Source organism: Bidens hawaiensis, unplaced genomic scaffold (assembly GCF_021521415.1).
Source record: "Bidens hawaiensis isolate Kalapana, Puna unplaced genomic scaffold, B.hawaiensis_p1.1 tig00007840_1, whole genome shotgun sequence".
Classification (NCBI taxonomy): Eukaryota; Viridiplantae; Streptophyta; class Magnoliopsida; order Asterales; family Asteraceae; genus Bidens; species Bidens hawaiensis.
This window is the reverse complement of record NW_027491543.1, coordinates 256,506-279,608: the sequence shown is the minus strand read 5'-3', so window position 1 is coordinate 279,608 and position 23,103 is coordinate 256,506. Positions and strand designations below refer to the sequence as shown.

Here is a 23,103-nt window from a genome sequence, read left to right as displayed (position 1 = left end):
ACAAATCGATGTTGGTTATTACTTTCTTATAAAACATAAAGTCTAAGGAATTCGTAAGATGTAACGCTTGGATAATATGAAAGCCGTGAAATACACTTTAAGGTAAATATAATTCGGACCATTCAGTGGTTCACCTAAAATTCTTAGTCGGGTAAAACTTGAAATTTTGACAAGAAAAAAGTATGTGTTTTGTTGTGAATTTTGTAAACCGACGACTAGAGAGAGTGACCAATGACCATGAAGTCATAGTTGCAAGGGGCCAAAAGGTGTCTTCGGCTGTTATAAAGCACCGACGCTTTCACTTTTTGGATGACCACTTTTTCAACGTACGATTTTATCCATGTTTTGGATGACCATTTCTTCAAAGCAATCATATACGTTTGTTCCCCAAATAGTCACCTCAATAGTAGTTTGAAATAGTAAAGTTTGTACTATAAATATTAACGCATGTAACAATAATGTAACAATAATGAAGACCAGTAGCTTTTGTTGATGGTCTTCATTATTGTTACATGCGTTAATATTTATAGTACAAACTTTACTATTTCAAACTACTATTGAGGTGACTATTTGGGGAACAAACGTATATGATTGCTTTGAAGAAATGGTCATCCAAAACATGGATAAAATCGTACGTTGAAAAAGTGGTCATCCAAAAAGTGAAAGCGTCGGTGCTTTATAACACTCCCCCTTGGATGACACTTTTTAAAAACTTCGGGGTCTTGAAGTACCGCCTCATTAAAAACCTTGCTAAAGAAAAACCCAATGGGAAAAAGCTTTAGCTAAGGGAAAAAGAGTGCAGTATATAGCTCCCCCTCAAATTGCAGGTCGTTACATTGTTCGTACATGGCGCATGCCAATATCATGAACATGTTTCCTGAATGTTGATGTGGGAAGTGCTTTTGTGAAAAGATCAGCTGAGTTGTTGCTGGACTGGACATATCTCATTTCAACCTGATTGTCTTTAATAAGGTCTCGAGTATACTCAAAGTATCATGGTGGTATGTGCTTTGTTCTGTCACTTTTGATATATCCTTCCTTCATTTGCGAGACACAAGCTGCATTATCTTCATAGATAGGAGTTGGAATTCGATCTTTCTCTAGTCCACAAGAAATCAATATGTGTCGTGACATAGATCTTAACCATACACATTCTCTTGAAGCTTCATGCAATGCAATGACTTCAGCATGATTTGAAGATGTTGCAATGAGTGTTTGTTTCTGAGAACGCCATGAAATCGCAGTTCCTCCATTCTTAAATACATATCCAGTTTGAGATTTACTTTATGGGGATCAGATAAATAACCTGCATCTGCATAACCAACTAACCCTTCTTTTGAATCGTTAGGATAAAATAAACCTAAATCAACAGTTCCTTTTAAATGCCGAAAAATATGTTTAATGCCATTCCAATGTCTTTTAGTAGGGGATGAACTGAATCTTGCCAATAAATTAACTGCAAAAGAAATGTCAGGTCTTGTACAGTTAGTAAGATACATAAGTGCTCCAATTGCACTGAGGTATGGTACTTCGGGACCAAGAATCTCTTCATTATCTTCGCAAGGACGAAATGGATCATTGTCAACATTGAGTGATCTAACAACCATCGGTGTGCTTAAAGGATTTGCTTTGTCCATATTGAAACGTTTTAAGAGTTTCTCAGTATAAGTTGACTGATGCACAAGTATTCCATTATGCATATGCTCAATTTGTAAACCAAGACAATATTTGGTTTTTCCAAGATCTTTCATTTCGAATTCTTTCTTTAAAAGAGCAATTGCTTCATTAATTTCTTTTTGTGTCCCAATTAAATTTAGATCGTCAACATACACAGCTATGATCACATATCCTGATGTTGTCTTCTTGATGAAGACACATGGACAAATAAGATTATTTGTGTATCCTTTGCTTATAAAATAATCACTCAAACGATTGTACCACATCCTTCCAGATTGTTTCAGTCCATACAAGGATCTTTGTAATTTGATGGAATACATTTCCTTAGGCTTTGAGCTTATTGCATCGGGGAGTTTAAATCCTTCGGGAATTTTCATATAGATGTCACTATCTAGTGATCCATACAAGTAAGCTGTGACAACATCCATAAGGCGCATCTCTAAATTTTTAGAGACTGCTAAGCTGATTAAATATCTAAACGTAATAGCATCCATGACAGGAGAATACGTTTCTTCATAGTCAATTCCTGGCCTTTGAGAAAAACCTTGAGCTACAAGTCTTGCTTTATATCTTGTAACTTCATTTTTCTCATTTCGTTTTCTCACAAAAACCCATTTATATCCTACAGGTTTCATTGACTTTGGTGTAATGACAATAGGTCCAAAAACCTTTCGATTGTTTAGTGAGTTTAATTCAGCTTGCATAGCATCTTTCCATTTGTTTCAATCTTGTCGATTTTTACAATCATCTACAGATTTTGGTTCAGGGTCATCATTTTCTTCCATGATATCGCTTGCCACAGAATAAGAAAATATATCATCAATATTTTCCATTTCATCTCGATCCCACATTATATGTGATTTACCATAGTTTATTGACAATTCTTTATTGGAATCATTTATTTCTTCCTGAGGAAATGTTATATCATTTATTCTTTCCTGAGGGAAGGTTTTGTCAATCATTCCTTCCTTAGGGTCAGTATCCTTCTCAGAACCCTTTCTTTTTCGAGGATTTTTATCCTTTGAACCGATTGGTCTTCCACGTTTTAAACGTTTTTGAGATTCATGAGGTGCATTATTATGGGTTTGCTTGCTTGGAATCTCAACTCGAGCTGGAGCATTAGCAGCTGGTATATGAGATTTAGTGACCCTGTTTATATCAGTAAATGCATCAGGTAACTGATTTGCAATTTCTTGTAGATGTATTATTTTTTGAACCTCTGTCTCACTTTGTTTTGATCTTGGGTCTAGGTGTAACAATGATGGCACACACCATGATATATCTCTTTCTTGCTTTTTCATTTCTCCCCCTAATGTCGGGAACATTGTCTCGTTAAAATGACAATCAGCAAAACGTGTTGTAAATACATCACTTGTTAAAGGTTCAAGGTATCTTATGATGGAAGATGTTTCATATCCAACATATATTCCCAACCTTCTTTGGAGACCCATTTTTGTGCGTTGTGGTGGTGCAATAGGAACATACACAGCACAACCAAAAATTCTAAGATGATAGATATTTGGCTCATTTCCAGAAACAAGTCGTGTGGGAGAGTATTTATGATTTGCACTTGGTCTCACGCGGAATAATGATCCAGCATGCATAATTGAAAGGCCCCAAATAGAAACAGGGAGTTTTGTCCTCATTATTAATGGTCTAGCTATTAGCTGTAGGCGTTTGATCAACGACTCGGCTAAGCCATTTTGTGTGTGTACATGAGCAACAGGGTGTTCTACAACAATCCCCACAGACATGCAATAATCATCAAAAGCATGTGATGTAAATTCTCCCGCATTATCAAGCCTTACTCTTTTAATGGTATAATCCAGAAAATGTGCACGTAATTTGATAATTTGAGCAAGAAATTTTGCAAAAGCAACATTACGAGTCGATAATAAAGAGATATTAGACCATCTGCTGGATGCGTCTATTAAGACCATGAAGTATCTAAATGGTCCACATGGTGGATGAATTGGTCCACATATGTCACCTTGAATTCTTTCAAGAAACATTGGTGTTTCTTTATCGACTTTTAATGGCGAAGGCCTTGTAATTAATTTTCCAAAAGAACAAGATGTACATTGAGGCATTTTATCTATTTTATGGATCTTTTGACCTTTCAGTGGATGCCCATGTGTATTTTCAATGATCCTTTTCATCATTGTGGATCCTGGATGGCCTAATCTGTCATGCCATAAGTTTATGATACCAGAATCGCAACAATTTTCTTTGACTGCCATATGTGCTTGAGGCACATTTATATATGTATAATGCAAACCATAATGGAGCATTGGCAATTTTTCCAATATTTGATCTTTGCTTATGATATGCAAATATTTTTCATTACTAACAGTCCTTGACTGAGTATCATATCCATTATGATATATGTTTCTGAAACTCAACAAATTTCTTGTTGATTTTGGGGAAAATAAATCATTTTCTATTTTGAGCTTTGTACCATTTGGTAATGCTAAATTAGCTTTTCCCACTCCCTCTATCAAGTTTGTAGGACTTGATATTGTATTGATGATCCCTTTTATTGGTTTCAGTTTATAAAAATATTTTTTAGATCTAATTATAGTATGCGTGGCTCCACTATCCGCTATACATATATCTTCTTCATTTGTTTGATCTTGTGCTCCGGTGATTTTCATTTTAAATCTTGAAAAATATTAAGAAAGAAAAAATAAGTGTATAACGAAGACATATGATATTTTAATAAGAACTTTATTTAATTGAAACACAAGTAGTACATGAAAGAGGAACTACATAATTAAAGATAATGAGAACACACTTAATAACTGCATCTAATTATAGTAGTCAAGCAACTTTGTTTCAAAGTTCTACCCCAAAGTCTTCAACGCTCAGCTCAGCATTGATATTATTAAAGTTATCAACATGGTTCACTTCTTTCTCTTTTCCTTTTAGAGAGGCTTGGTACAGTTTACACAGATGTGGAGCTGTGCGACAAGCCTTTGCCCAGTGGTTTGTACTTCCACATCTAAAACATGAAGTGCCATTATTTTCGGACCTACCAGCTTCATTCCATTTATTTTGGTGGTTGGAAATGGTATTGTGTGGGACATGATAATTATTGGCTCTCTGGTTACGACCACGACCACGGCCACGACCACGACCGTAAGAGTTATTGTTCCATTTGAATGGATGCTTACGATCATTAAAATGCCTTTTGTCAAAATGACCACGTCCACGTCCACGGCCTCGTCCTCGACTTTGTTCCCATTTATGATCAGAATTTTTATGAGAACTTTTGTGAGCAACATGTGCTTCTGGTATGGCTAATGAACCCGTGGGACGAGATTGATGATTTTTCATCAATAATTCATTATTTTTCTCTGCTACAAGGAGTAATGCATTTAGATCAGAGTATCTCTTAAAATTCTGCAAACGATAATGTGTTTGCAAGTTTATATTTGATGCATGAAACGTGGAGAAAGTTTTCTCTAACTTTTCTTCCTCTATTACGGGATACCCACAAAATTCTAGCTTTGAACAAATTCGGTATAAAGCAGAGGTGTAATCATTTACCCTCTTAAAATCTTGGAACCTAAGACTGTTCCATTCATCTCTAGAAGTAGGAAGTAAAACTTCCTTTAGATGACCGAATCTGCTTTTCAAATCTTCCCATATCATATATGGGTTATCATAATTAAAATACTCATGCTGTAGTAATTCATCAATATGTTTATGGATGAAAACATCAGCTCTTGCTTTATCCTGGTCAGAGCAATCATTGTATTCTTGGATTGAGTCTAACACATCCATAGATTTTAAATGTCTTTTGACATTTGCTGTCCAAGACATATAATTTTCTTCAGAAATGTTGAGTGCAGGGAATTCGAGTTTTGCTATATTTGACATTTTGTTGCTAAACATAATAGAGCAAATAATAAGATAAATATTAGAATCTATATATATCAATCAACAACGAGATACAATACATTGGTAGAGCTATAAACATATAAAAGAAAAAGAAAATGCCGAAATATTCAGATGGGAGATTAAAAATTAGAATGAGAAGTAGTATAAGCATTATAGTGACCAACATCAAAACCGGGTGAATCATTTTGAGAATTTTATCTTGGATAAATTTAATAAGAAGAATGTTTGTTGTAAATGAAATGGGATTAATGATTGGTTATTTATAGTGAAAATTTATAACCCTTTTATAACGGTAACATTACCGTTTGTGTGTGTGTATATATATAATATATAATATTAATTATTTAAAGTAAGATAATAAATAAGATATTAAATACAGTTTATTTTATAAAATATATATAATTAGTATGCACAATAATAAGAATAGAATTGTTAGTGTAAATAAATCTAACTTCTAAATGAGATATTAGTGTGCATATATAAATAAAAGTTAGAATAGTTATCAAATTTTAATAACAATGTTTATACACATTATTGCTATTAATCAGTATATTAGTTAGTATATGTATATGCATAGATATATATCTAATGTACATAATTAAAGAAGTGTTTATGATGCTTATGTAGATACCTTTGTGTCTATTACCTTTCTTGGTTAGGATATAAGCGGCTCGTGCTGATAACGTGTTATAATATTAGCCCTAACTATAACAAGATTATTAGGGTAATGTGAGAATTTGAAGATAATAAAGAGATCACCACTATCTGTAGCAATATGCAATAAGAGAAGATGGAATATGTTATTCAGTAACTTTTGTTGATGGTCTTCATTATTGTTACATGCGTTAATATTTATAGTACAAACTTTACTATTTCAAACTACTATTGAGGTGACTATTTGGGGAACAAACGTATATGATTGCTTTGAAGAAATGGTCATCCAAAACATGGATAAAATCGTACGTTGAAAAAGTGGTCATCCAAAATGTGAAAGCGTCGGTGCTTTATAACATGAATAACATATTCCATCTTCTCTTATTGCATATTGCTACAGATAGTGGTGATCTCTTTATTATCTTCAAATTCTCACATTACCCTAATAATCTTGTTATAGTTAGGGCTAATATTATAACAATTTTCTATATTTGTTCAAATTTGTTATTTTAGTAAAAAAAATTAATGTTTGTTATTTTTGTTCCTAGAGTTTCATTTTCATTGCAAATTCATCCTTGCGGTTTGTTAAAATGTGAAATTCAGTCCGAAATATGTTAACGAGATGATCGAAAGTTGCAACGAAAAATGAAACTTTATGAATGGAAAAGACAATTGTTTTTACTTTGAGACTAAAATTACAAATTTAAACAAAACACAAAATGAAAACCACGCTTTACTCAAGTTATTATTGCTAATCAAAATAAACATCTTGAAGAATAAAACGTCAAACATTTACGTAAAGACAAAACAAATATACACATGTTCATAAATCAACTCCAAACCCTTGTAAAATCAGAAGGGTTGAAGGAAGACACAAATCCCTACGGTTGTTAGGAGGTTGACGGACCGTAAAACTTCTAATTAGAGCATTCATGGAAAAAAATAGTAATAAGAATATAATAAAAATCTCGACCGCCCTCTTAAAAATTAGTGTTAATGCCTTCATCAAAAACATATTGGATCTGTCACCATTTATGACCAAAGCCACGACAACATATCAAGAAATTTCCATGGTTGAATATTGCGGTCGTATCTTGTTTCGGATGATTGGATGACAAAAGTCGTGATCAATCTCACGGTACAACTGTAGACCGATTGCATAAGCACCAAATATATTTTCTAACAAGTGTTGCGCATTTTTCCAAGGTCTAACTATCAAAAAAGTTAATATCAGTATAAAACATTATATCACGTTGCAAAAGCGACTTCTACAAATGCCGAAAGTACACGGTACCAATTCACATTATAAATATTTTTATAAGTTTAAATTAATATCTCTACGTAATCAAGCCTTTCTGGAAGCAAAGTATCACATAAAAGTTAAGATTATGTAAAACAAGATGTTTGTGTAATATCTTTTTCATTAACTGTAGATTAAATTCTTACACATATGAACACCAACCGAGCTACATCTGGATAATGAGTAAGCGAGCAACAAGATGCGTCGCTATCCCCTTTTGAATAGTAAAGCATGTACGTTCTACTAAATATAAATCATTGATTTCTCGGGCTCTGCGAGTTCTGTCTTTTAAAAAACACATTTTAAGAATTCTAGAAAACATGTTTCTAGTATATATTTCTCAAATTATATTACTTTTAAATACTTAAAATTGTTATTGTAATCTGATGCCTGAATATTTAGGTATCTTTTCTATTAGCTAAAGTATTTAGTTAAAAAAACATCTATTTTTTATGACCACTACGAAGTACGAACACTACTGCCACGACTATCACGACCACGACTACGACTACGATGATGACGACAACTACAACAACTACTACTACTATAACTACTACGACTACGACTACTACAACCAGCTACTACGATGACTACCACCACGACTCCCACTACCGCCACTACTACCACCACCACCACCACCACTACTATTCTTTTCAAATGCGTATATATTGCTACATACTTTTATCATATAAAGAGGTTTTAGATATTAAACGCCATCATGGTGCGGATGTAAAGAAAAACTATATTGTGACATCCCGGTTGAAAAGTATGATATTGTCATTATAAGTGCAAAGTAGTCGTATATGATATACCTAATGCCTTGTGAACCTCATTCAATGTCATGAATGAATTGACCATCATTTTCTCCTTGTGTCACAGAGAACACATTGTTCTCATTATGATCCATTAACAATTGATCTCAAATACTGCATTTCCTTATATAATCATGGACAACAAAACAAACAATCACTATGTCTCTTTGTATAGTGAAAAGAAAGGGGAGCCATTTGCTTTAGGACTAGGAATCTCACCTTCAAAACATCACATGCACACTCAATAACATATATGAGCTGTGCATGAACATGACTGAATCTTTCTTTCTTAGTTAACGCATGTTGGCATCAACGTGTGTCTACTTGGAAGTAGGATCTATATTTTCTAGGATATATGTATGATATATTTGCCTTCGACTCGGTTCAAACCATACCTAAAACTTTGCAATGGATGTGTGTTTCCTAACAATAAAAAATTAGTGTAATTTTAAACTCACGTAACAAGTTCCATAACGTTGATTCAAACCAAACCAGTATGAAGAGTTAAATATATATTAGAAAGTTGTAATTATAAAACGAACTTTCTATGAGAAAATTACCTAAATAGCCCTTTTGATGAGAGATAAAATACCATTTAGCCCGTGAGATTTCAAATTCCAAAAATAGCCCACCAAATCCAACGTCTTCGTGAGTTTTTGAGATTCCCCGTGAGTTTTCGTGGACGAATAAAAAACTGCCATGTGTTTTCCATTTTCACCTACCATGCTATTTTTCATCCCAAATCTGTCTAAAGCGTGATTTTGTCATCAAATATAACATGAAGAAAACCAACTGTAACGTGATGTTTCAAGCTGTTTTCATCGGCAACGTGACTTTTCAAAATTATGGTTTTTAAAGTTATTTTGAAATTCATCTCCAAAGATGAATTTCAACGTCGAAGACGATTTTCAATTAAAGTTCATTTTCTTCTTCTTTTGTAAACCTTTTTGAAACCTTTCTTCTTCTTTCAACCTTCTTTTGTAAACCCTAAACCTCGGAGACGATTTTCAACCTCGGAGACGACTTCAAAGCCAAGACCAAGCCTGGACCTGCTTCTCCGTCGACTCTCCGGCGGACTTCCGACCAGATCTTCAAATCCTCACAAGCATAGTATCAATATTATTATTATTATTATTATTATTATTATTATTATCCAACCATGCCGTTGCAATCGGATCTGGACCGTCAGATCTCGTAGCTGATGGACTGCAAGCCGTTGTCGGAGGGTGAGGTGAAGGTGTTGTGTGACCAGGCGCGTACGATACTAGTGGAGGAGTGGCAGCCGGTGAAGTGTCCGGTGACTGTGTATGGGGATATTCATGGACAGTTTCATGATTTGTTGGAGTTGTTTCAGATCCGAGGAAGTGCTTTAATTGAAAGGTTGAAAGAAGAAGAAAGGTTTCAAAAAGGTTTACAAAAGAAGAAGAAAATGAACTTTAATTGAAAGTCTCCGACGTTGAAATTCATTCGAAATTCATCTTTGGAGATGAATTTCAAAATAACTCAAAAATCATCTTTCTTGAAAAGTCACGTTGCCGGTGAAAACAGCTTGAAACATCACGTTACTGTTGGTTTTCTTCATGTTATATTTAATGACAAAAATCACGCTTCAGACAGATTTTGGATGAAAAATAGCGTGAAGGTGAAAATGGAAAACACATGACAACTTTTTATTCGTTCACGAAAACTCACGGGGAATCTCAAAAACTCACGAGGACATAGGATTTAGTGGCCTATTTTTGGAATTTAAAATCTCACGTGTTAAATGGTCTTTTCTCTCCAATCAAGTGGGCTATTTAGTTAATTTTCTATTTACTCTTTTAACAATAAATAACAACTTTTTTGACACATATATAAACCCATCACCAATGAAGCCGCCAATATGAATCAGAATCAACAAAGATGTACTTGTCCATCGCTGCTACCAAATCAGCATCATCACCTTCAATTGTCCACCTGCAACATAATAATAATAATAATAAACCACACTCTCTCTTTCGTCTTCATTCTTCAACCTCCATTCAGTTCCCTCTGAAATCTAAATCATTCAAGTCTCCAATGGCCACTCTCGCCGTTGCTTCATCCACTCTCGGACTCTCCGACACCTTCTCCAAACTCAAAAACGACGGCAGAGTAAGTAACTTTTTTATTATTATTAGGGTTTTCTTTTTAATCTTTCCGATGCTTCATCTGTTAATCGGAATGATTATTATTATTATTAGTTGTTGAGTTACTATTAAAGTTTCTGTGGTTCTCGATTGTAATGTGGCTGCTTGTTGAATTAGGGTTTTCAATTTTGAATTGGGGGGGGGGGGTTAATTATCTATTTGATTGGATGTGTCATTTCAAACTGATTACTGTAAATTAATTAAAGAATGAGAATTAAATAATAATCAGATAGTTGTGATTAGGTTGCTTTACATTTACATTTACATTTATCATTGACTTGCAATCTTTGACTTTTCTTCAAATAATAAAATTAATGTTCATTCTAAATGCTTAAAAACTCACACAAAAATCTAAATATTAATAATTGACTTGGTTAACCGTTGTTGATCTTTCATAAGAAGGATCACACATGCTATTGCAAAAGTATAGTTTCAGTAACATATAAATTATTCATCTTTCACAAAAGGGTCAAATGTAATTGCAAAATTACATGTTCACTGATATATAAATTTTTGTATAAAGTTATTTTGGGGGGGCTTATGCATCAAGAATACTCTTTGTGCGACTCTACGCATGTGGAACCTACTTAACCAGTGCCCTTTTTAGCTGGTTTTATTTTTATTATTTCGCCATTTTGACATGTTAGAGATATAACCTAATTCGGCCTGTTTATAAATAAACCGGCCGAAAATGTCACCTGTAAATGGTTCTTACAAGCTCATTGTATGTTTCATAGGTAGCATTCATTCCATATATCACAGCCAGCGACCCCGATTTATCAACAACCGCAGAAGCATTGAAAATACTCAACCCTTGTGGATCAGATATTATTGAATTAGGAGTTCCATATTCTGACCCATTAGCTGATGGACCCGTTATACAGGTTAAGTGCATAATTTTGTTAAATAATCTTTAATTATTAAACATTTTTCTTAACCTGCATTTTGTATTAATATTTATTTTTATATTTCTTACGCAGGCTGCAGCCACTCGAGCATTAGCAAGAGGCACAAATCTTGATTCCATTCTCAATATGTTAAAACAGGTACCCTTTATTAAACGTGAGCGTTTGTAACTTTTTTATAATTGTTTTGTATTAATAATTTTAACTCTATTTAGGTGATACCACAACTATAGTGTCCGATTGCTTTGTTTACTTATTACAACCCAATTCTTAAACGTGGAGTGGAGAAGTTTATGGTTACTGTGAAAGAACTTGGAGTGCATGGTAACTTATAATAAGCTAGATCACACTTGATTATAACTCTATATATAGAATTATAGATAATAGTCAATGATGTCTTTGTGGTTTGATCGGTCAACTGTGTGTGTGTTATTAGGACTTGTTGTGCCAGATGTTCCTTTGGAAGAAACTGAGCCTTTAAGACAAGAAGCTTCCAAACATAACATCGAGTTGGTTGGTTACATAATATCATATATTAACTTTTAATTTTTATACACTATATGTAAAATATAATAATGTATATTAGGTTAATAAATTTCATTATTTGTTAAGGTGTTATTAACAACTCCTACTACTCCAAGAGAACGAATGAAAGCAATCGTTGAAGCTACTGAGGGATTTTTGTACCTTGTAAGTTTCATTAATTTTGTTTAATCAAGTGTAGTATTTAAATTAAAAGCTATAAATATCTTTTAATGGTAAAAATTTTAAAAAATGTTATTAGGTGAGTTCTATAGGAGTGACGGGGGCTCGTGCTTCAGTAAGCGGGAAAGTTCAGTCTCTTCTGCAGGAAATTAAAGCGGTTTGTTCTGTTTAGACTATTAACTGTTTTTTTGTATTTTAATAATAAAATGAAAATTAATATATTGGGTGGTTGAATTTTCTGTTTAATATAATATATTTGTTTGATCCTTGACAGGAAATCTAGTAAGCCTGTGGCTGTTGGATTTGGCATTTCTACACCCGAGCATGTGAAACAGGTGAGTCAACCTGAACGGGTCTTGTTTTGGTTGACCTATTTAACTAGTTTAATTATATAGATTAACCCACTTATTACAGCTCACCATCGCATTTAACATGCTTAAAATTTAATAATGGCTCGTTTACACCCCGTCAACCCATTTGGCTCGATTAGATAAACTGGTTAAACATGTCATGTAGTGTTATAAGATTTTAAGTGTGTCCGTGCTAGGGTTGGTTTAACGGCGTTAAATGGGTCATGTTTGCGGGATGGCGGGTCCATCCTGACATGAACTCGAAAATTTGACCCGAATCCGAACACGACCGAAATCCAAAAATCATGTCAACGATGTTAACCCGACAAGACCTGCGTATTTGCAGGTTGACAACTGACAAGAATATGGCCTGTTAGACCTGAAAGTTTTACTTTTCCTTTTTTGCTTTTGCTTACCCGAACTTTAAATTCACATTTTTACAAAATATGCTAATATATGTATAAAAAATTACATTTTAGTTATAAAAGTTTTATGTCAATTTCCTTTTTAGTTTTAGTTAGTCATAAGATACCCAATCAATTTAATTTGTTACAAAAAATACATTTATAAATAAATAAATGGGTTATGCAGGTCAACCTATGAAATACCCGGGTTGACATGAACACAGCCCCTTTAACTAAAAGGGCCCAGCTCAAAAATGACCTGATCCCATTTATATCAAACCCAAAGCCGGATTTTTCGTGTAGTGTTAGAAAAAAAACATATGGGCCATGTTGAGGCTTAACGGTTTAACTCACAAGCCCCGCACAAGTGACACCCCTAAAAATAGGTGGCTTGGATAATGGGTCAAAATGTGTCAACTTTTTAGGTTGGGTTGGTTGGAAGTTGGAACGATCATAGCTATGCACTATTAAATTTATCAATCCTATAACATATAAAAAGATGTGGTGCCACGTCAGCAACGCGATGGTATATTTTTGGGTTTAATTGTTGGTTATTGCATGCAGGTGGCGGGATGGGGAGCTGATGGGGTGATTGTGGGCAGTGCTGTGGTCAAAATATTAGGTGATGCGGGATCTCCTGAAGAAGGCCTTAAAAAGCTAGAAGAATTCACAAAATCTTTAAAATCCGTATTGATTTGATAGCAACACAACTTCAAATGAATCTTGTGTTATATTTTCAATCAGATTTAGTTTGATCTTGAATAAAGTTTGCAATTTTGTTGGACATTTTTGTTATGGAAGTTGAAAGCTGAACGCAACAATCTTCCAATGAACGAGATGGTGGAGGTAGGTGTCCGATGAACGAGGAAGGAGATGATGGTGGAGGCTAACGGGCGGCCGAGGTCCTCGTCATAACACGGCGAACCCTCTTGATAGCGATCCAGACTACACGACTCATGGTTTAGGTGTGAGAGATTGAAAATGAAATGTATATCGGAAGATCTATTCGTATTGACTAATTGAGCTTGCAAACCGATCGTTCCAAATAGCCATTTGTAAAACTAACCGGATTGATGTATTTGGTAAACAAAACACCTCGCCATGATTTGTTTGGTAAACTACTCGTATGTCTGAAAGTCGTAAGATCTACTCGTCACGATTAAAGGATTTATGCAGTAGTTGTGGACGTTGATTTTGAGGCATGCAACATTTTTATTCGTGGCGACTAAATGATTATTGAACGTGTTCATCGCGGCTAGTTTATTGCCGCTTGACATGTTTTTATTGCTTATGTAAACTACTCGTTCGTTAGCATATGCTACCCGTCACAATTAGTTTAAAATACATATCTCTTTGAAGTTTTTGTAAATGGTACCTAAAATTAGAAACTTGTTTATGAAAATACATATTTTGGGAATTTTTCGTAAGTTCTTTCACGCATGCACCTGGTTTAGGTAAGCATCCCTTTGGCAAGCCTATTGCCTGTGTGGCTGTGTATGAGTGCATTCATACCCATTACTTGAGTAGTATTTTTCAATAAATCTACGGGTAACATGTGTAACTGTTATTTTGGTGATAGAGACCAATTCGAGAGGATAAATTTCCAAATTCGATATTGTGTGGGTTGGTTTTATTTGATGTTTTTGTTTTACTTCCATGAAATTGTTCAATGGCTGCGTTGTACTTTATGCTTAAAAATCGGTATTTTCTTGATCGAGTACAAGATGTTAAGGCATGGAGCTACTGCAATAATACATCGCTTTTTCATGATCATTTCAATGCCTATCGGAAATATAGAAACCATATTAAAAATAGACTACGCTCATATTCGCTTCATTTTTTATTCATCGTTGATCAATCAACACAAGAAAGCCTTAAACAAAAATATTTACATTCACACAGTGGAGGATCCAAGCATTTTCCCCTATAGTGTCATTTGTAATGTTTGGGGAGTGTTCTAAGTAGGAATGCGAAATGTGGTGACAGTTGTAACTTATACTTGGAGGCAGTGGCGAATCTTGGGCTTAGCCATGGTGGTGACTGACCAAAGTCACGGATCCAATACCTCGGCGATGACCGTGCTTAGTATCTATAAAAATTGTATTCAGATGTCCTATTATTTTGTCTATAATCCGCTTCAAATGTTAGCTAAAGCTACCATTTAGATTTTCAAGAAATTTGTAACACGATAATTAACTCGGGTCAATTAGCTAAGGTAACTGACTGTATTATATAATTTCTTTGAAATCATGTGGTTTAGTATGTATGTATAAATTGGTTGTGGCTCAATGGTAGAGCACTCACTTTACTAGTGAGAGGTAGGGGGTTCAAACCTCACTATCACCAATTTATATGGGAGATATGAGGGATGACCCTGATCTCACCCGGTTTTACTGGCTTCTCGTTGTCGTGCCATTTGACGGGCGTGTGGGTCGGGTTTTATCTAATGAATCCCTCAATAGGTGGACCGCTAGGGGCTCCGTCTGTCCGGACTAGTGGCCGGATCGGGCTACCTTTAGCCAATGGGGGCCGCGTACGAAGTACCCGGTGTTACTTAGTTGGTCGTTCAAAAAAAAAATTATGTATGTATAATAATTGTGAAAATGTAAGCATGTATACGAACCAATCCAGACTGAACTTTGGATTGCCCACCAGGAGTCTCGAGGCAAAACAAAATAGAACAAAAACAACTATTGGGTGTCATACGAAAACATGTCTTTTCGTAGAAACCAAACTTCTTCCTCGCAAAATGTATCCAACACGTAAAACAACCCGTGAGTGTGACAGCGGCGGAGGCGGATGGTGAGGAAAAAAACCAACAAAAAACATACTATATAAACTCGAACTCCTTTATTCACTCATATTATATAAACTATATATAACACAACAAAAAACATATAAGCAGTCACTGCATAAAATTTGCATAGCAAACCTTTGAATGAAAGTTGACCAAATTTTGTGAAGAGACTACCAATGGTTTACAAACTTGTAAACTTATGCGCAGTATTGGGAAAAAACCAAAATGTTTGACATTCTTTACACGGAAAAACGATCACGGGCCACATTTCGTGGCGAAACAAAAACAGCCCGTGGCTTGGTCTTCGGGTATCATCCCACCACCTTTACTTGTATCTATCGCCTCCAACAATCTCACCACCTCATCCATCTCGGGTCTCTTGTCGGGATTTGCATCCCAACATTTTCTCAAAATGTTTGCGAATGCACTCGGACAGCATTTGGGGATGTCGGGGCGTAAATTCTGTAACAGAAGAAGATAAAAGTTATTATCAGCAACGATTACATCGAGATAGCAAACAGGTCAAAAAAATCATTCCTTTTTTTGACATACAGGTCGATCATGAACTAACTCAAGATCCACTCGCTAAAAGCTTGAAGCATGTCGAGCTTACACGAGCCTGATCTAAATAATAACAAGCCCTAGCTTCGCTTATTGAGCTGGCTAGCAAGCCTAAACGAGCCTATTATCTATACAAAGTTATTTAACTTATTAAAAATACATTTACATACTATTTATTATTGTATATATTTTTTGTACAATGTAACTAAATAATATATACTATGTCATATATAAACAATTAAAATAACATATTTCTAAAAAATAACTAAGATGTATATAACTTAATTAATAAGTAATAGCTCGGCTCAACTCATTTACACCTACTTTTATTGCACACAACCTCTTTAAACTGTTTTATGTAAAGATTTAGATAATTAGATTATTATGGTAAAGATATTTTTTTTTCAAAATCATAACTATGTAAAATATTTAAAATGTATTTAATAGACAAAAAGGGTTGATAATCTAATATTATGCTCAACAAATGAGTCAAAGTTATTTGAACATTGAGATTATAAACATTAATATCAACGAACCTGGCGAACAACGGCTGAAGATACTTCAGCGAAACTTAGATCAGCATAAGGCATGTCACAACAGTATACTTCCCATAAGCATATGCCAAAACTATAGACGTCACACTTTCGGTTGTAAGGCTTTCCATCAAGAACCTACAAGATTCAACTCATTTAACATATGAACTTCAAGAACATTTTTACTTATAATTTACCCTATATGTTAAAACTATAAATGCATAAAAAAAAAAAATTAATTGACAAAAATATATGTAATAATATTATCTGAAATGCTATTCGAGCCAAAGGTTTAAACAAAAAGCTTGAAACAAATCCCTCTTAAATTTAAACGAACCGACTCAAGCTCCGCACAGCTCGGTTCATACCACTACCCTTATAGTTTGGTTAAAAAACGAACAAAACTATATCCAAATTTATATCTTGAAATACATGTGAACACGGTCTACATACCTCGGGTGCCATGTAACCAAGAGTACCCGTTTCACCAGTCATGTCTCTAGGGTTTTGAGCTTCAACACGAGCAACTCCAAAATCAGCAATCTTTAGAGTTCTATTCAAATCCAAGAGCATATTTTCGGTTTTAACATCACGGTGAACAATCTTTTTAGAGTGAAGGTAGCTTAAACTGCAAAAATAAAAAGAAGAAAAAACCCATTAACAATTATCACTAACAAATGCATAACAAGCTACCTTTTAAAAAAGTAATAATTTGAGCACCCTCTAGAGAGATCTAGAGCAAGTTGAACAACAATCTTGAAAGACAGTTTCTTTCTACTATTCCTGATCAAGTATTTCTTGAGGGTCCCACCTGGCAGATACTCGACTACAACACAACAAGCCCTTGAGGGTAGAGAGTTATGACCTGAACCCGAGTCGTTTGATGGGATTTTAAGATCCGAGGTTCCCATTGAAGCTCCAACAAACTACAATATGTCATAAAAGGAAATAAGAGTGAAGATAACATGCTTATAAAACCTTAAAAGATTAAATATGACAATTTCAACCCGTTTTCTTTAAATGGGTCGAATATGAGTTGCATCTCCAACAAGTCAAAAATGATTTTTTTTAAACTGTCGAAGGTAAAGCGTTTTAAAATGCTTAAAACCTCCCAAATAGTTTTACAAAATATATATTATTATTTTGAGGATAAAGTTATTATAAATCTTATTGCATACATTGTATATTTATAAAGTTATAAAAAATGGAGTAAAAAGTGGTGGTTGGCAGGCTTACTGATTTAGAGTTCGTTAAAAGATGGAGTTACGTAACTCCTTGTTAATTTTAAAATTTGACAAAAATAGCTACGAAGTAGGAACGTTGTAAAATGAAAATAAATGCTACACAATTTTAGTAAGTAATGTGATTGGAGTAGTTATTAGTTTAATAAGGTACTGACCTTGGTGACATTTGGATGATCAAGTTTATGCCAAACAGCAACCTCTTGTCGAAAAGAGGTACGAAGATTTGCAGTCTCAGCAGCAGTAGCAAGACCGTCTTCTCCCCAATCCAATACCTTCACTGCAAGATATTAAAATGTTTAAGTTGAAAGCAATACATGTCATAATACTTAAATTGAATTTTTAAATCAGCATATATTCCCACATCAGGGGGGAAATGTATTAGCGTTTGATAAAGTTGATTTTGATTGTATTAGGGCCACATTAAAATTACCAAATTATCCCTACTATATACATGTTTTTGCGGCTCTCCAAGTTCTATAACTAGTTATGTATTGAACGACCCTATGTGTATCGTTAAATACAAACCAATTTTAAGTATGCGAGAACCATATTGTTATACACATATAAGACGGTTATGTAACTGCATGAACAAATACTCGAAGATAACATGAAAAAATTCTAAAATACACAACTTTAATTGTCGAAAACTACCGAATATTACTTGTGATATTACCTATACCATATTTGCAACAATTATGAATTTATGACCCTTGACCAAATATTTACAGATCATAACTTGTACCGAATTCATATCAAAAAGCCACATAGAAATCACATAATGAATTGAACAACAATATCACAATCATCTCAATATAACAAGTCTACCAATCAAATAAAAACTTAAAAACACATATAAAAATAAATAAATACTAATAGTAAAACAAAAATTTAAACTTTATAATACTAAACAACTATTAATTCAAAATAATTAAGAAAACAAATTTAAAAAACAAAAAAAATGTTTACCTGCAACATCTTGACCATCATAAACACCTCTATAAACAGTACCATAAGTCCCATGAGCAATAACATTCCTAAAATCCAATTTTGCTAAATCAATTTCCCACTCTTCTTTTTTAGCATTATTATTATCTTTATCTCTATCTCTTGACCAAACCCTACTCAAATGTTTATCCAACTGAACATCCCAGCTCTTGAAATCAATCTTATCTGCCCTCAAAAATGAATCTTATTACCCAAATCCTTTGACTTTGACCCCAATCCACTCAGTTGACCACTTGAACTCTTTGGGGAAGAACCAAGGCTTCTTGATTCTGATTTCTTGATAATATCTTCACCATCAATTTCCTCTCTAAATTTCTTCAAATCCATGGTTTTATTAATAAAAACAAAAGAGTAAACTAAACCCCAATAATAAAAATTGAATCTTTTACGGCATGGATTTCAAGATTTCTTGAAAATTAATCAACCCCAGAACAAAACTTGCAAAATAATCAAGAAAACTGAAGAACAAGAATTATAAACTAAAACCCAGATGGGATTAATATAAAAGTTTCAAGATTTATTGAAAACTGGTAAATATAAACACAATCAAAGCAAAATAAAGACAGATAAAACCCTAATAAATAAACCCCAGAATTTCAAGAAAAACTGGAACTAGAAAAGAAATGAAAGCAAAGCCAGATGGAAAATGATTCTAGTGATTTGAAGCAGAATTTAAAGCAAATATAAATTGAAACTTAAAAATATAATTGATTTTGGTGGTGGAAAAGAAGAGAATTTTGTGGTGGGAAGAAGAATCAGCAAATAAAGGGGAGACCAAAATATAATGGCTGGTGGCTTCTAATATAGTTATTGTGTTCTCACCTAAAAAAAATATAAATAATAATTATAATAATAGTATTTTTTTATTTTTGTTAATTTTAAAAATCATAATAATGATGATTATGATAATAGTATTTTTATTTTTAAATTTTGACCAGTATTATAATAATTTATTATAATGATAAAAATGATAATGAAAATATTAATATTGATAAAGCGCTGAAAAAATGCATTAAATGAATTTTATAATAATATATGACTTTCAACTTTTTTAGTTCCAGAATTGACAGGAAATTCGCCTTTTGAACAACTGGGAAGTTAGGCTGAGGGGTGTGGGGGGCGCGAGAGGGGGCGTGAGTGGGGGCGCCAGCCAATAATATTGTGACGTGTGGCAGAGAGAGAAACTTGATAAGATGGGTGTTGGTAGTGGTGCTCGCGCCCCGGGGCATGGTGTGGAGGGGCGCGAGAGGGGGCGCGAGCGGTTTTTTTTTTTATTGTTTTATAAATGTATTTAAAAAACGTATTATTAAAAAAACTCATAAATTATTTAAAAAAACACACATTAATTAAAAAAACACATTAATATCTAAAAAAAAATTAAAGTACTAAAAAAAAACATTATTCTTATTCTTCGGCTTGGTCTTCTTCGATCAACCTCTTCCGGATACGTTCCTTTTGTTTTTCCATCAGCATTTGGTCGACCGGATTTAGGTTACTGAAGTCTCTTGTAAGGAATTCCAAATCTCTCATTCTTTTTTTTTTCCTTTTTGTCATTAGAGACCACCTCCATGGTTTTGTTGAATTTATTGAGGGATTCAACAAGATCGTTGATGTTTACGGCTTCCCCCTCAGCCGGTTTTTTGCCCCTGGCGTCCCTTCCCAATGGCCGCCTCCTCGGCGGTGAAGACGTTTCCTCCCCCGCAACGTTTAGGTCGAATCCAACCCGGCAATCCGACCCGGCGGAAGTGCTGTACGCTCCAGACGAACTAGTTTTAGTCCGTTTCGGCCCTACTTCCGCATCAACGTCCGGCGTCACCAGCTCAACCCACTTAGAACACCTTCTCAACCTCTCCCACACCTTTACATCGTCCCACGTCTTCACCGTCCCATACCTCCGCAGGCACTCCTGCCTCCACTCTTCGACAGTGAAATTATAAACTGCCAAATCGTCACTGCCACTTGCTCTCATACGACCGGCGTTCCTGTTGAACAGATTAGTAAACAAGCCGACAAATTTTCTGATTTCGGTCCACCGACCCGAAATCATATCGGCGTTCCGCTCTGTACTCCCAACGAGCGAATAGAACGTCTCCCTAACCTTTGTCCAAAAGACCTTGCTCTTTTGGTAGTCCGCTGCAAAATGCATAAATAAATTTGTATGTCATTTAACTTTTTTATTAAAAATCATTTTTAAAAACGTTAAAACAATTACCGCAACGCCGATCCTCAGAAGTGACTATCCAAGCCCGACACAGGGCTTCCTTCTCATCCGATGACCACGGAGTGATTTTCCGTTTCGTCCTTCCGGTCGAAGCCGAACCCGACCCGTCCGTTGCAATTTGTTTTTTCCGGTGGACGCGTCTTCTTTGTCCCGCAGCTTCACCTTCTGGTTCTTGTGTCTCCGGAACTACAAAGTTAGGAGACGGTTGTATGTTGGATGGTTGAAAGCCGGATGGTTGTTGCGACCCCGAATAAAACATCGGTTGGTCCGGTGCCGACCATAAATCGTCGTAACTGTAATCTGATTCTAGGTTTGGGTACCAATTTCCAGCCATGTTTTTAAAAAAAGGTTTGAAAGATGGGGTGATTTTGGGTTTTGGGTGTGGTATGTGATATTGGTATGTGATATTGGTGTTGGTTTGGGTTTGATATAGGTTAATAGAGAGAAAAGATTGTATGTTATATTGTTGTGGGTTTGTGTTGGATATAGGTGAATATATAGAGAAATTTGTATGGAAAAAAAATTTTTTTTTAATAAAAAACGAGCCCAAACGGCTATATTCACGCAAACCAAGAAACCTTCACGCCATTCTCAGCCGCTAGCCCACCCGCGCCTGCCTCTTTTTCCGCGCTCGCGCCCCTCTCGCGCCTCGGTGGTGTGGTGCTCGCGCCCCGGGGCGCGACCGCCTCGCCACTTGCGCCCTTTCTCGCGCTCAGCACCCCTCAGCCTTATCACAAATAATGGAAAATATATTAATTAAAAATGTAAATACTTCTTCACGGGTTCTTGAAAAAGTCAATATTACTTAATTTGTAATTATTAAATAAATTAATGAAGAGTTGAATAGATGAGTTATATATTTGTCAAACAATCCAAGCTCTCTCCATAACATTATGGTTGATTTAGAAGACTTAAAATGACAAGATTTTTAAAGGTATTCCGTTTTCGGTGAATGACGCCAAGGTTACCTCGTTCTTATAATTGAAGAAAGTATGACGAAAAGTCGATTTAGATTGGAAAGCTTATTGTTTGATTTTGTGAATTTTTCTTTGTAATTCCAGTTTCTTTTGGTTGTACTCTTCTTTGGGCCTATTACGATATGCAATCAGCTACTCTTTTTTAATTTATTCGGCCTTTTAGAAAAAAAAACATATATATTTCTTTTTAAAATTTTGTAGGAGTTTAAAGATTGAGTTATAATAAGAAGATTAGTTTTTCTATGAAGAATAAGAAATAATCTTGTCCATTCATTTGAGAATTGAATGGTTGAGATTAGATTAAAGATATCATCAAATGTAAAACAAGGGTAAGGGCATAATAGGGATAACACATTTGTTGACTTTCTCTCTCCACATGCAAGGCACATGTCAAATTCCCCAATCGTTTTAAAACGTCCATAACTTTTTTATACGACATTTTTTTTCAAAACAATTTCACTATAAAAACGAGTGTTTTTTTATCTTTTATATGAGTGTCATATTGCTTTATGAAAATAAAAAAAACGTGGGTTTTTACAAGGTGTGTTTTATCATAATTGTGTTTTACAAAATTGTATTATACAAGTGTGTTTTATTTTTTCATAGTTTTTTTTGCATTGTGTTTTTTACATTGTGTTATTTAATTGTGTTTTCATTGTGTTTTTGTCATTGTGTTTTTATTTTCATAGTGTTTATTCCATTGTGTTTTTTACATTGTGTCTTTTTCATTGTGTTTTTCATAGTGTTTTATTTTTCGGCGAAATTTCCTAAGACTTTTCCGGCAAGGTGGTGGCGGCGGGCGGTGGTAATTGTAGGAGATGAGTGAAAATTTAAGTGAGTTTTAATTAAGTGAGTTTTTGAAATTAAATTAAGTGGGTTCCAATATT

The 23,103-nt window shown here is 34.5% G+C and overlaps 2 protein-coding genes and 1 pseudogene across 3 annotated transcripts in view; 1 reads left to right on the top strand and 2 right to left on the bottom strand.

Moving 5' to 3' along the window:
• Positions 1–23,103, bottom strand: part of LOC143636254 (non-specific lipid transfer protein GPI-anchored 15-like) — a 113,287-nt gene that overhangs the window by 86,191 nt on the left and 3,993 nt on the right. The gene's annotated exons all lie outside the window — the stretch shown is intronic.
• LOC143636216 (uncharacterized) lies at positions 9,548–11,738 on the top strand. The gene is made up of 5 exons (XM_077103868.1): positions 9,548–9,744; positions 10,221–10,479; positions 11,252–11,398; positions 11,495–11,560; positions 11,635–11,738. Exons 1-5 carry the CDS (start codon positions 9,548–9,550, stop codon positions 11,650–11,652), a joined length of 687 nt encoding a protein of 228 aa, XP_076959983.1. The 3' UTR covers positions 11,653–11,738.
• LOC143636253 (serine/threonine-protein kinase 52-like) lies at positions 15,769–19,792 on the bottom strand (annotated as a pseudogene). The gene is made up of 6 exons (XR_013154205.1): positions 18,980–19,792; positions 18,169–18,290; positions 17,490–17,695; positions 17,223–17,397; positions 16,773–16,907; positions 15,769–16,137 (listed from the first exon to the last, which is right to left on the bottom strand). The product of XR_013154205.1 is annotated as a serine/threonine-protein kinase 52-like (transcript).

Coding starts and splice junctions, on each gene's coding strand:
- LOC143636216 (XM_077103868.1), top strand. CDS start 9,548: ATGGACTGCAAGCCGTTGTCGGAGGGTGAGGTGAAGGTGTTGTGTGAC. Junction 10,480..11,251: donor AACTCAAAAACGACGGCAGA/GTAAGTAACTTT, acceptor TATGTTTCATAG/GTAGCATTCATTCCATATAT. Junction 11,399..11,494: donor CTGATGGACCCGTTATACAG/GTTAAGTGCATA, acceptor TTTCTTACGCAG/GCTGCAGCCACTCGAGCATT.